Raw genomic sequence first — 14910 nt, 5'->3', positions numbered from 1 at the left:
GGACAGAGAGTGAATACACATACTATACAGAGATGCTGTATGAGAAACCAATGTGAGTTTGGAACATTGAACAATGTAAATCTATTCTAGTAGACCTCAACCATGGAATTATGATCAGTAGAAATGGCCATGACATGGGACCTTTAAATACAAGTGGGAGAGTTTATCATAACATTCATTTACATTTATTTAGTTGCATATATCAATAGATATTACAATATGTATTGGTCCTATTTCCGTCTTGCGGTTATTCCAAAACACTTAATGGTAAACCAAAAACGTAATCTACTTTTTTCTCCCATCTCACAGCTGTCGCCCCTCTCCACATTGAATGTAGTTTGATATTCTGGTCTCCATCAGGGTGCATGCAGCCCACACTGCCAGCATTTACTAGATGATTATTCTACAATTCATCAACAAAGCAGCATTTACAGCAGGTCTTTTTTTTCAAAATAAAAAGGTACATTTTAAATGGAAATCTGAACCAATGAATAATGCATTTGCTATCACTATCATAAAAGAAAATGTACACAAAACTGGCAATTTAATATAGCACATCAGCAGGAACTCCCGTGAGAAAATATTCCCATATATCTTCACCCTCTCTGAAAGCACAAACCTTCATGTATTTTATATTATTTCCAAGAAAGAGAGTCTTTAGACCATTTAACTACATTTCGACTTTCGCTCCACATAGTGCTTTCTGAAAAAGACAAAATAAAAGCCTTGGTTGCTTAGAAACAGGCCTGTTGACTGCCCTGACAAATGTTGCCAAACAAGTTGAGAGACCTGTTAGCTTTTACATAAGGCCTTTGAATACGACCTCGACCTCTTGCTATAGATGTTTTTGCTTCAGACACAGCACCATGCATTCTCCTCCTCACAATTAAGAGTTCAACTATTTTGTTCGGAGAGTGCTTTATTTCTCCCAAGCCGGCGCAACCTTCGAGAGTGCAGCACTGGGGCAGTAATACCAAGCAGAGGAGGCCTCTGGCAGTTCTTGGAGGGAGGCAAAGTAGGTTAAAGTTTTACCACGCTGATAATTGAGTCCAGTTGCTAAGGGCCTCGGAGAAGCTTTGTGATTGCTCAAAAAGCACACAAGGGCAAAGACGGCGAAACACATACAAACGCATCATGGGGTGAAGCGCTGATTTCTTCGGAGCTGCAAATGCCCTAGATGCAGTGGTTGCTCTCAAATTAAGCAGCTCAGAGACAGAGGAATCAAATGCTTTTCCATTACGGGGCAAATATTCCACCTGCCCCCTGTCATAACGACACTGTATGGCAGCATTACGGGGAAATATCAAATTAGGCTGTTTCATTTGGAGTACTGTTGTGCATTGCGAACAGCTTTGGAGATCAATTGAGACGCTAGGTAATGAGCGGCAGCGGCCTGCTCTAATATACTCAGTAATGTTCTTTTGATTGCTTTGGTTAATCTCGCTCTGCCGTGCAGGGGAGGTAGCCCCCTCCCTGCCTCTGCTGAAACCCACTCCTCAGCCCAGGTTACAGGAAAGAAAAATGGACAAATGTTACAAAACTCAGACGATGTGAATCAAATGATTGAATCTACACAATATGTATTCATGTTCTGTGCTTCTAGAAATCCAAGTCTCCGGCAAGAAGACTTCTCTATGTCGGATTGAATGTCGAAGACTTTATACAAATACAGGAGAAAAATAATAAGAAAAAGCCAAGCTGAATGGGCCACAGTTGACGACATTCAGTTGAAGTGATGATGCTGAAGTGGATGGAATCAGACACAGTACACCACTCAACTCTCAGAAAGCGAATCCTCTCCCTGATGAGCCACTCTAACGATAGTAAGAGGGGCTCGGTCGCTCCGTAACAACACTCGCAGCTGTGACCATTTAAATTGCTCCGGCTCAGATTCGTTCCTCTGCACCTTTTGCTCTCACCGAAAAACCCTAACAAACCTATCCAGCCACTTTTGCAATATGCTGCACCGCACTGCTGCATGCCACACCATCTGCCACGTTTCGCTGTGCAGTGTGAATATTTGTTTGCTCCAAATGGATTGCTCAGCATCCACCTACGCTTGCAGAATCATTCACAGGTGTATGGGACTGTGCAGGTGTCTGCTGTTTGGAGATTGACTGCTGTTGATTTTGCGTGAAGCTTACCTCTCCACGTGGTCCAGGTTACCAGAGACGCCCAGTCCTCCGATGGTGTAGAGCTTGCCGTCGTACACCAGGCTGTTGTGTCTGCAGCGGGGCACAGTCATCCGGGACACCAGGTTCCAGTTGTCCAGCAGTGACATGTAGCACCACACATCAGCCACCATCACACCAGACTCTGTGCCCCCTGAAAACATGTAGGAGAACAGTTATTCAAGTGGGTGTGTAGGGTGATTATATATTCCCTAGGAACCAAGAACCTTTTGAGCAATTTGAGTTTACTTAACATGGGTTTGGAATAGAGAAAAACAGCCACAGATGATTCCCATTGTGTGCTGCTTCATTAACAAGAACTGGGTGAGTTAAATATTTATATAAACAAAAGACAGGCGGATATTTCTTTCCTTGTTTGATGTTTGAAAAAAAGTGATATTGAAAGCTTATCCATAGAGTGCAAAAGGAACTTGTGTGTGAGATTTCATTTTTGTTTCATTTATCATAAATTAGGCCTAGGTACTATATAAATATCAAAAACTATCAAAACGCTCAATCCATAAAGAAATGCACAAAGCCCATAGAAGAAGCCCATCTATCCAAGCAACTTTCACACAGTAAGACCGCATTTTAAATCATTCAAGCATCGAAACGTAGAAGTAAATTATTGACTTTAAAATCATCATACTATGACTTTTTACTTCGCATAATTATTTCCTGTAGCTCCTTGTATAAGGTTGAACAAGGTTATATATTGAAATCTTAACACCTATATTGTTTTTAAAAAAAAAGATTTTAAAGACCGAGTGACCCACTTGGCCAACTGACCGGAAGTTGTTTCAGCTCTCTTCGAAGCAGCCCTGTTAGCTGTGTAGTCTGACATGTAACACTAGCTGTGACTGAGTGACCCCGCTCAGAGAGTGAGGAAGGTTACAGACCGGAGCCTGTTGATTGGCTAGCTAGAAGTACTCTGATTTCCCCACTGGCTGTCTTGACTCCCAGCGGACACATGCATACCTGTTCCAATGCCCAAACACAAATTTACATTTATATGAAAAGGGGGAGAGGAAAGGTAAACGCAGGACAAATCCTGCAACATTTTCACGGTGCAATGTCAAGGTCTGAGTACCGTGCAGGATTTTTGCACAAATGGACCGTGGAGGAAGAAATTCAGTCTACCTCTGGAGAAACAACTTAAAGGTGCCTCATAGAGGGAGTCACTGAGTGCACAGTGTGCCACTATGAAACAAAACTGCAGAATATTGAACCGCTGTAGAGCCACACAGAGAAAAATGTCAAGTTCAAAGAAATGCTCCATAGCAGGTTAATAGCAGATACATAAAAAAAATTACAGTTGTCTGCAGTGTTGGATAGAACTAAGTTTTCAAAGCAACATATGAGAAAGTGTTGCGGGCAGCCACCCTTTTAAAACTCTTAAAATGTTTCACAAAAGGTCACAACAAGTTGGCAATGGCTTAGGTAGCCTCACTTTGTTGAAATATATCTGTAACAAAGTGAAAATGTCCTCACTTAGAGTTGTGGAGTCAAAGAGTGGAGACCTTGGTCAAGATTTGGTATTATGAAAGGAACTTCAAATCAAAAGAGGCCACACATCAGGAATGCCATGGTTTGCTTTTTTTTAAATTCCCAAACCATGTCTTTTTACCTGTATTTCGTTTTTTCAATTATTGAGGGAATTTCTATTCATCACCTCACACCTCTAAAAAAATGAATGCGTGGTATACGTGCCCGCAAAAATATTAGAGGTAAAAGCGGATCTTGTTTGCTTTTCCTGTGTCAAGGTTGAAAGGAGCAATACAGTTTGTTGTCTCGGTATGGACTATGAAGCCTCTATGTTGAAGGTTTATAAATAAAGGCGGAACTTAAGCCCTTCTACCAAAAAGTGATTGGGTGTTTCATGATTGCAGCTCAAAGGTATGAAATATCACCCTTGTTGAGCAAAATTGCAGAGTTTTACCATCACAATATCATGTTATAATTCTCACAATGACAACGTTAACATGTTAATGTTTAGCAAAGGTTACAATGTTGGCATGATTACATCCACCAATGCTAGATTTGCTAATTAACAAGTACATTTTACAGTTAAGGCTGATGTTCATTCGTTTTGCAGGTATTTCATGATGAACAATAGTATGTTTTTTTTACTTCCAAGTTGAGTCGGAAAAGTTCCTGCATGGGGGTGTAACATTTTTACATTACATTACATTGCATTTAGCTGACGCTTTTATCCAAAGCGACTTACAATAAGTACATTCGACCAAAAGACACAACCTTGAAGAAAACAGAATCATATAAGTACATCAGGTTTCCTTGCTGCACTGAGGTTTCTACTGTCCTACTCTGGGCACTACATGACCGCAACTAGAAAGCTACAATTGTGCTGCAGGAGTGGCGGATAAGACTCACCTGACAGGTAGATGTTGTCTCCTGCCGAGATGACACTGAAGAACTCGCGGTCGTAGAAGGGCAGGCTGGCCAGTGGGTACCACTTACTGCTCTGGGGGTTAAAACAGGTGACTGCTGTCAGGGAGCGCTGGTTCATCCCGATCGCCTGACGCCCCCCCACCAGAACTATCACCTCCGCTACACCTACAGGACAAAGGAACAGGATGGAAGAACAGGATGATTGGGGTGGACAAAAGAAAGAAAGAGATGGGTGTAAGCCAGCAATCAGGGAAGCTTTCCACCAGTGAAAAAGAGCCAAGATTGAATCAAAGCCTCGTTCAGACGCCCTTGTGCTGCTGTAACTAACAGGAAAAATGTTCCGTGGCATGTTGCCTGACCTTTAAGTATATCATAGATATTGCTTTCAAAGTGAGGTGATTTCTTTTAAAATATATACAGTAGCAATGGCACCACTTAAAATCAAATTTTCATGGAACCTTGATAGTACATAAACACATACAAACGCAACCAGCCTACATTATAAGTCTGCTGCTTTTAATTCAGCATGCCTTGGCCAGAGTCAATAATCAGTCGGGAAATATAAACTCAATGCAAAATAGAAAGGTTCCCGCTTTCTCACAGGAAACCACTGAGTTAAATAGGAAAGTATAACTCAATTACTGAGACTGATGGGGCTGCCATTGGTACGGTTCCCACCCAGCTATCTTATTCTCTCTCATACACATGATACAAATACTAACGTACACATTCACTTGTCCACACACTCACAGAGAAACAAACACTGTGTTTGAGTGGGGCAGGAAAGAAACGCTAAAAATCAATAGGTGGGAATCAATTTGTGTACATTTGTACTTGGAGATGTGTCTGGTCTCATGTATACACACACTGAGGGCCTTGTGTGATTAAGAAGATACTTGAGACACATTCAGCACTCACCCCGGTCTCTGCTCTCACGCATGCACATACACACAAACATACAGACACACACACACACTCGGAGCTGCTGGATAAAGACACCAGTGATCCAAAACACACAAACACGTTGGCAGGCTGCCACATGCGTGTCGCAGGTCCTCTCAGTCTTCAGCAGCAGGCTCCAGTGAGCAGGCAAGACGACGATCCGCCAGACAGAAATGAGCTGTGTGTTTGTAAGCAGCGCGCAGGCGGGTGGAGGGGAGGCAAGCCAGGGAGACAGAGAGTGTGAGAAGAGAGAGAGTGGGAGGAAAGCAAGGACGGAATTCAAGAGAGAGAAAAGAAAGAGAGGAGGGGGAGGGAAAACTAATCTTTATACACTCCAAACCAAGGCTAACCACTGGTTCATCTGCTTGGATCGATATTTTCCAAACAGACACTCGCCTCAAAGGCACATCCATAGGCGTCTTTACCTTCTGTTAAAACATCCCCCCACTTTTTTCTCTTAAGCTTCTCTTTCTCTTTCAAAGCTGGTAAAACAGAGTTTTTCTCGAGGAAGAGGAAAAGGGTAAAAGAAAAGAAAGATAAAAAAAACAATTGGCTTTGGCGGGGCTGAGCAAACAGACGGAGCGGTACGCACTGCCTGAGACATATCGTGGACATACAGCTTAGACTTAGTGGACAGCTTAAAGCGAACGTGCTTTTTTATCCCAGTGAGATTTTAAGAATGTGTTTCTCAATATAGAAAGAGAAAGAAAGTGATGGCTCAAGGAAAATTAGGACAGTGTCGCTTCGAGGAGGAAAAGGAGGATCATGACGATGTATAGAGGGTGTAGGAGTCACGCTCCCTTTCTGACAGCGAGTAAAAGAGGCTCAAAAAGATTTGAATGTGTTCCCATCATGGGCCCGTTTCCACAGTTTTCTGCCATCATGCCCTCGGCCTACAGCACACCTTGGGTCTGCAGCTAATAAATGGGAGTGTAGTTTTATAGGACAGTCGCAGCTTTAAAAAAGATTAAGTGGAAACAGACTCTTTGTATTCCCTCTCAGGAGCCTCCAACCATACTGACACACACATTCATTATATTGACTGCTATTCCAGGTGATTAGTTTGCTGCTATTGCAGATCATGTTTATACTCTATTTCTCTTCATCACAACAATTGTACTTCATTGGATTTTAAAAGTTTGACTGCTTTCTCTACCTTTATAGGATTATCTCTTTTCCTCATCCTATTTGCTGTTTCAGTTTGTTGTTTTTGACAAGGTGGAAGATGTACAAATACTAACAGTCCCGACGCTGCGAGTTTGACAATGTTAACTTAAAAAACTGAACAAAAACACATGAGTAATTTATTTTGTTGTTTTTCTACAAAGATGTTCTCCTTCTTGAACCCCCACGGTGTCTAATTAGCTTAAGAAATTCCACATGCTTTCCAACGTGCCGAATTGAATGTCTGTGCACATGCAGGTCTTTATTATCACCTAGTGCACATGTGCAGGGTTGTTTCTGGTGCTTTCCGCTTGGCCAGACACGTCAGGGAGAGTCCACATCTGGGCGTTGAGGCTGACCCCTCAAGCCCTGAACACATCCACAAGCTAACACAACCCAACACCGGCCTGTCAGAAGGCCAGACGCTGACGGCGAGTCACGGCATCGGATCTGATGGTTTGTGTGTGTGTGCGCGTGTGTGTGTGTGAATTGTTCTCCGAAAAAGGAAGCCTCACAGGGATGGCTGTCAGTCAGTCGAAGGTTTGATGGGAGTCGGGTAGAGGGATGAAGGGATGAAAGATCGAAGAATGGAGACGAGCAGTTGGGGATGAAGGGATAACCAAGTCTTGACAGCTCTTATTTTTTTTCTAACGCAGTTTATACCCCTGGCAGTTTTTGGATGAAAATGCAGACTTCTCCATATTGTTACTGACCTTTTGTCATATTTTTAACCCGTCTATATTCATGAAAACTCCACTCAGCACAGCTTATGAGCACTGCACTTATTTCATAGATTCTACAGCTAGATTCTTACTTTAGTACCTGGTGTAAACATAGTCTTCAACACTGGCCTCCGTTGAACTTCATTTGGAGTTAGAAGTATATTCTTTCTACAATTAGTTTTCTACGAAAAACTGAAATTTGAGCAGTTCCTATGGTTTGCATTTGATTGTTGGTGTCTTATTCTTGGACTCGTAATGACTTGGTATCAAATGACGTGGTTTTGAACACATTCCTGGTACATGTAGTGTCACAGTGGGATTTCAAACATTTTTACTGAAAGAGCTGCCCTGCTGCATCTACTGTATAAATGATCCAAAAGCAACCATTTTCACATAGGTGTAATCATTTGATCAGTTAAAATATTAGAAAAATAAATATCAGCCCCAATAGCCTGAACGGCCCATTAAAGCAGTGAGACAGCAGACTGGCTAAGCAGTATGGTGACATGCATTGAGTGTAAACTGAGACGAAAATGGTAACATCTGGACAGAGCCTACTATAACATCTCTCAGCAGGAGGTAAGTTATCACAGGCTGTGAATTGTGGGACATAAAAAGCCCTGAAAAATATTTATTCTGAGGGACAGACAGACTTGGGTAAGGGATGAATCTCAAAGTGAAGTTGATACCCACCTATAGAGTGTGAGGAGCACACACACACATCCTCTAAATAGCTTGTGTGTCTAATTTCCTCCCAACTCGATGTCAACCGAATGAAATCCATATGTGACAGGAACACATCACACACACACACACACACACACACACACACACACACCACACACACACACACACACACACACACACACACACACACACCACACACACACACACACCACACACACACACACACACACACACACACACACACACACACACACACACACACACACACACACACACACACACACACCACACACACACACACACACACACACACACACACACACACACACACACACACACACACACACACACACACACACACACACACACACACACACACACACACACAAAGAAGAGAGGCTGATTGAGAGATGAAGACAGAACGGAAAGATTCTGTCACCTCCTCCCCCCTGCTGCCACACTGGCTCTTATCTCACCTTGTTATGTGTCCTTGCTCTCTGCCCCATGTTGTGACCCTGCTTTCACTATTCATACTCTTTTTTTTTTACCCAGCGGCACCTTCCTCTTCCTCCATCTATCTCAAGCTACGGGAGACTTTGCACAATCTGTATATTTCTTTCTCTCTGAAAGCCCAGGAGTCGTTGCCCTTTTCCCAATATACTCTCAATTTCATCTTCCTTCACTGCGTCCTGTTCTTTCACCCCTGTGCACTTTTTACCTGTCTTTCAGCTCTGTGACCTTTCTTTAACCAGCCGCACTTGGCTGCAGTTAAAGTCAAGGGTACATTGGAGAACTGGGCTGTGAAAGTTGCAGAGACAAGCACACTGACACATAAATGCATGGTTGAGAGTTCATATCATGACAACAACAAATACAAGCTCCAGATAGTCATTCTCGACCTTGTCAATCTTTAGTAACTGTTCTCGAGCTTCTAATCATATCATGTAATGTTCATAAAGGATGTTGTCCAAGGTTGAAAATGAACTGTAAAACTGAATTGTAAACTAAGCGTGCAGGGCATCAGCACATCATCTGTATTGGCAGATAAAGATTTTCAAATTAACTTTAGCGGACAGAAATGAGCATCTGACATAAAACTGCTGATGCAAAAACAGATTTTAGGTCAAAACTGCTTTGTTTGTGCCACTTGTTATAATTGTTTGAGGTACAGCATTGTCCAATCCTTCAGATTTTTTCAGTGTTTAAAAATCCTACACAAAAATAGATATTCCATGTTTTACATGTATAAGTTGAATTAGCTTTCTAATTTTTCTCAGTGAATGTGTACATTTAAAAAATCATTGCATTAATGTCTGCGTCTCCCAGTGGGCAATAACAGGATGCATATTAATATGGAAATTAAATAACAGGATATACTTGATGTTTCCTGTGATTTAATATATTTGTTGCATCAATTGTTTCCAAAGAAAGGTAAAAAATATGATTAACTGCAATTGATGGTCAGCTCAGTCTTGGGTTGCTTTGTCCGTTGATCACTTAAGAACAAAACTAAAGAAGCACTGTTAATGTTAATAGATCAGCAACCACCCACCTATCTGCAACAGACGTACTGCATCATCATTGATTATTTTCTGCTTTCATTAGGCTATTGACCCTGAAATGGTCTACTGTATATCTTGATACTAGGGCTGTCAGTCGATTAAAATATTTAATCGGCAGCCCTACTTGATACATGAAGTCAATTTGTACATCCTCCTTATGACGAGTACATATTTGAACTGAGGACGCATTTTTACTCACTAGCATACTTTATTAAGGACTACGTTGCTCAAATATTTGCTCACACTGCCATATTATGAACAATAAAGCTTCATTTCTCAAATCGTCTTTAACTTTATTATTATCCTGAAGGAAATGTGGTCGCTTTGCAGGCAGCCATTAACTACATAAACCACAGGAATACACAGAAGACAATGAAAAACCAACATCTGGTCTGGTCTCGTGAGGAGACAAATCTGTCTGAGGTTTAATAAAGGTGTCAGATGTTTAAATATATATGTGTGTGAATGTATTCATATACTGTATGACAGGAAAACTTTCTCACTGGGTATCACAGGCACAGTGATACTGGCAGTTTGTCTCTCAGAGCCATTCATATCTCACTGCTGGTCCATAACCATTTCCTCTTATCGCAAACGCTTCTCTCTAATCTCTCTCCCCCCCCCCCAAGCCTATGATTTCTCTCCCAGGGTGTTCATTTGCTATGCTGAGGATCAAGCGACCAAAGGCCCTCGAAACATCATCCAGGAAGGTACAATATGTATAAATGTGCACAATTTGAAGTGCGTGTGCATGCAAATCTTTTGACGTTTGTCGAGCAAAACTCAAGCAAAGGGGTCCACGACCTATGTTCAAAGTGTGAGTACACTAAAATGATTGATATATCTTAATTGGTTTCTAGCCATGCAATGAGTTTCTGTCTTATTTGTCCTAGTTTCAAATGTATCATTTTCTGAGATTTTCACCTCCAATAAAATCAAGGTTTGTGCTTTATGGTGCTCGCAGCATTGTACAATCAAATACAAATGTATTCAACGGCATTGTGTCTTTCGAGAAACAGTGTCCCCAATACTCGGGGTGATCCTTGCTTTGAACAGGCTTTGGTGGATCTACTTGCCAGTAAAAACATAGTGTACTCCCAATGAAACCTGTTCAAAGTAGATTTTGAGGAGTTCCTAGAGTAACTGGGGCATTTTCAATGGAGAAAGATGTTCCTGTTGAATTTTAAAATTAATGTTTCAATGCTGCAAGCCGAGCACATGACATTTTACTTCTCGTCCATGTATTGTAATAAAGTTGGGACACAAAAACAAAACAAAAGACTGGGATAAAACCAAAACTAGCTAATAAGTGAGAAGTGTTTCTTTTCATTTGTATGTATGACCCAAAAACATTTTCACTATTTAAATGCATGCAGGCACACAAGCAGCCGTAGCCCCATTTGCACCATCAGCACATGCACTGATACAGCTGTAAGCAGGTTCAGTCTGCCTGTTGAATATTGGATGAGGCAGCCTTGAGGGTTAAGGTGCCAGCTGTGGCATGAGCGATGCTGAGGCTCATCCGTGTTCTTGTAAATGCTGCTCGCTTTTGGTCTGAGCACGAACTCCAGCTCTAGGAAGAAAACGAGTCAATTTTTCAGGCAATATTTCACCTGTCTCCCCCTCCCTTCCTCCCTTCCCTTCCTGCTCGGTAGCTCGTGCTGACAGTAGTCACTAGTCAAAAGGTCAAGCGGATGGAACTTTAATTTTGGCTGCAGCCCCTGCAGACATTCAGAGGTTATCTAATCTGGATTTGCCGCCTCCATGTTACATTGATGAGCAGAGATAGATATGTTTGCTTGAGATTTCCCTTATAAGCTGAAGGAATATCAAAAACTCACTCAATTCTCCTGTGAATAGCTGCATTAAACTTTCTCTCTTTTCCTTCTCGCTCACTACGTCTCCCTCTTCCTCATCACCCTCACCCTTCTCTCCCTGCCTCAAATACCATCTCAGACTCCAGAAATAAAATCGGAAGAGGATCCGCTGAACAGCACTCTTCACATAGAGCGATTAAGACATTTCTGGCACATTCTCATGCATCTTGCTTTCCAGTTTGAGAGGTGAGTAATCTCACGCTGCATTGGCTCCAAAGGACAAACCAGGCTGAATAATTACACAGAGCAGGACAATAATCAACAGAGTCCTGCCTGAGATTAAAAAAAAGCTCATAATTGTCTTTGGAAACTTCTGACAGCTTCCCCGCCCCGTTCGACTTGCTAAATGGTTAGTGTGCAGTACAACCAGAAAGGAGGATGACAAATCAATTAAATCAATCCATGAAAAAGAGCTACTGTCAGCGTTGACGAGGAGCATTTTAGGAAACGTTGAGGCGATGGGCGAAACGAGTGTTAATCAGCCAGAGCCAGAAGCAGTAGGTGGCAGACTTCAGAGGAAAATACATCTGATAATGTTCCCCTAACAAGGTGTGAATCTTGTTCTGCTTTCTTTGTGCTGGTGGACCTCTCCGGCCTCCCAGGAGCTGCCGGCTGACCGAGGTGTGAATGAGTGGATAAATGTCACGCCTACGGGCCTCGGACCTCACAGAACAAGCCAGGTTTTTTTTATTGTCTCCAAACTTTGGATGCAAGCCAAGCTATTGTGCGGGCTAATGCACTCCAGCCATTTGTGGACCACCGCGCAGCGAGAAATGGGCTCTGCTGGTGAAATGTAAAATGGTCAATAAGGTTTAATATCAACACATGCCGCAGCCCTGATCTCAGTTTGGGAGAAGAAGAAAAACACGCTTTAAACTCTGATCCAGTGAAAGGAATGATCACATAGATTAAAACGCGTGTACACAAACGGTGGAGTGAACCTGCTGCATACTTGAACTCTTATCTCAGTACCCCCTGTTGCTGCTGTTGCTGTGCTTGTTCCTTAATTCTCGACTACTCCACCTTTCCATATACGCATGCTTGATTACAGACGATGAAGTGGACACAGAGAAAATAAGGCTAAGGAAAAAAATGTAGCTGCTGCTTAAGTATTCCTTTCTGCAGTGTATATATGTAATAGGGATAACAATGTGTGAGTGTGTGTGAGCGAGACAGAAACAGTGTGAGCGGAGCTGGACCCCTGCGTCTCCTAGTCATTACAGCTCATTTGTCTGAGTGCTATTCCACTTGGCTGGGTTGAGTTAACAGTTTGCCCTGGCGCTCTCTCCCTCCTCGGAGCCCAGCACAGCGACACATGTGGAGAGAGGGAAATGGGAACACTGCATGGACTTTATCAGGGGCCACACACAGGAGGCATAACAAAAGGAAACTTTTCTTGCTCCTTAATAGCACACACGTATGTAACAAACCAAAGTGCATGTTATGACTATAACAACAGAGATTTGTGAGACATCTCTCAGCGCCAACGGCTGTTTATACCCCCCCGATCCCCTGGAAAGTCTAATGACAGCTAATCAGATGCACATCCACACTCTAATTAACCAATTAGCAGCTAATGGATACACATACTGTACGCAAAACACAGAGGATCATTATGAGACACTCATAGTTTTCACTTTACCCAAGACTCTTTTCTGGCCAAATGAGGAAGACAGCAGGCTGTTAACAACGAAAAAACAGCAGCCCCCTGCATTCATGAAAAGTTAACTAGTGCAGCAGGAGAAATTACACACAGTCAGAGAGACGAAGTAAAAAAAGGTATCCCTAAAATTAGTACACAGTCAAAATGTTGAACAAAGATACAATAACGCCATCTGCTCGCATACATTCACACCAAGCCTCAAGCATACTCAGCTTCTCTTGATGTTTTAACTTGAGAATCACAGACAGCCAGTTTCTATGCTGAATATATTTTGGAACCTTAATTAGAATCTAATCAAATGAATGGACACTCGATAAAACACTCCAGAATGCAAACGAGGAGCAATTTCAGCCAGCAAGGCAACTCAAAAATAAACGTTATGTCTTGGTGGGTTTTCAGACTTTATGACTCTTGCCTTGTCGTAACTTTGATAGAAAACAGACGTTTTTCAGAATGTTTTCCAGCATTGTTATAAATGTACTTTTCTGTTTTGAAACTACAGCCATTCACTTTGCACAGGAACACAACCAGTGAAAATGTGTTGATGGGCCAGGACCTGTCAAGAGGGACCAATAAAAAAAATCAGCCATCACTAAAAACTGAGCTATTAAGTGAAAAAACAAATTGCAACAACGCAGCACAGCGGGACTCTTTATAAAGAGAAAACCCTGGGAAAACAAGATAATTAAAGGGTGTGTGGAAACCATCTGGCTGCTTCTATTCAGCTGCAAAAGAAATAACTTTTTTAGAGCTTACGGCTAATGGAGCAAGTACTCATTAAGATGTCGGCCTTTTTGTTACATTTTTAAGTTCACACTATTCCATCTTACGAACACATTGCAAAGTGAATCGTCATAGGCCATTAATATTCATGTTAATGGGTTCCTTTATCCTTGACATGATATATGAGCTTAATAAGCATTTCGCCTAGTTACTACCATCATTATGTAATATTAAAAGCCTCTCTACTCAATATTTCTATATTAACAAAGGTAAAAGGTGTCAATTGTGAATTATGCAGTTCCACTCACCTATATTGAGTCTTAATCTAATTGGTTACATTTTATGTAACTTTACTGTCGCTTAAAGAAGAGTTAATCATACTCTAGTCAGTCAGAGAGAAACACAAGTCAAACTAATGCCAACTTCACTAGTAAACCCACTGTTGGAGAACACGTTGGCCATTAGCTTTAGTAGCTTTAGGTGATAATATGTCAATGTTGTGTGTACACTTTATTGTGTTGCCTATATTAGCTTATCACAGATCTGTTTGTGTTGTTGTAGAGGATAAGTCAAAGTAAAGAGTTCATGTAAATATGAAGTCTTTTGAAAACAGTCACTCTTAGTGGTCTGTTCTCTGTGTTAAGTCCCACACTGTAAGACACAACACCTTCTTCCTCTGTGAACTCCAGAAGTAGTTAACTGTTTAAAATACTCTTCTACATTTTAAATGTAACTCTAAAACTCATTCATTAACACAGTTTTATTTTTTGTTGTGTCAATACAAAAACCAGAGAGTCAATGAGCCCATTTTCCCAAAAGTTTAACTATTGACATCCTAATAAAACAAATGATTGCTTTTGTTAAGTGTTTACATTCAAAATAAACAGCTGATATATCTTTATCTGTTTTATTTTAATACATTTATTTTAAATATTGCTATGGGCCTCAGTGATGCAGTATGGTTGGGCCTTTGCTAATGAAAGAGGACAT

The 14910-nt window shown here is 41.5% G+C and overlaps 1 protein-coding gene across 3 annotated transcripts in view; it reads right to left on the bottom strand.

Annotated features, from left to right (window-relative positions):
- LOC117554280 (kelch-like protein 29) overlaps nt 1-14910 on the bottom strand; it is a 217804-nt gene that overhangs the window by 35291 nt on the left and 167603 nt on the right. For all 3 annotated transcript variants that reach the window (XM_034228635.1, XM_034228637.1, XM_034228638.1), the window contains 2 exons: nt 4563-4745; nt 2145-2325 (listed from right to left, as the gene is read on the bottom strand). In XM_034228635.1, coding sequence (XP_034084526.1) covers nt 2145-2325; nt 4563-4745 — 364 coding nt within the window. The remainder of the gene's footprint in view (nt 1-2144; nt 2326-4562; nt 4746-14910) is intronic.

The sequence above is a fragment of the Gymnodraco acuticeps genome, unplaced genomic scaffold, assembly GCF_902827175.1.
Source record: "Gymnodraco acuticeps unplaced genomic scaffold, fGymAcu1.1, whole genome shotgun sequence".
Lineage (NCBI taxonomy): Eukaryota > Metazoa > Chordata > Actinopteri > Perciformes > Bathydraconidae > Gymnodraco > Gymnodraco acuticeps.
This window is presented reverse-complemented; position numbering and strand designations above follow the sequence as displayed.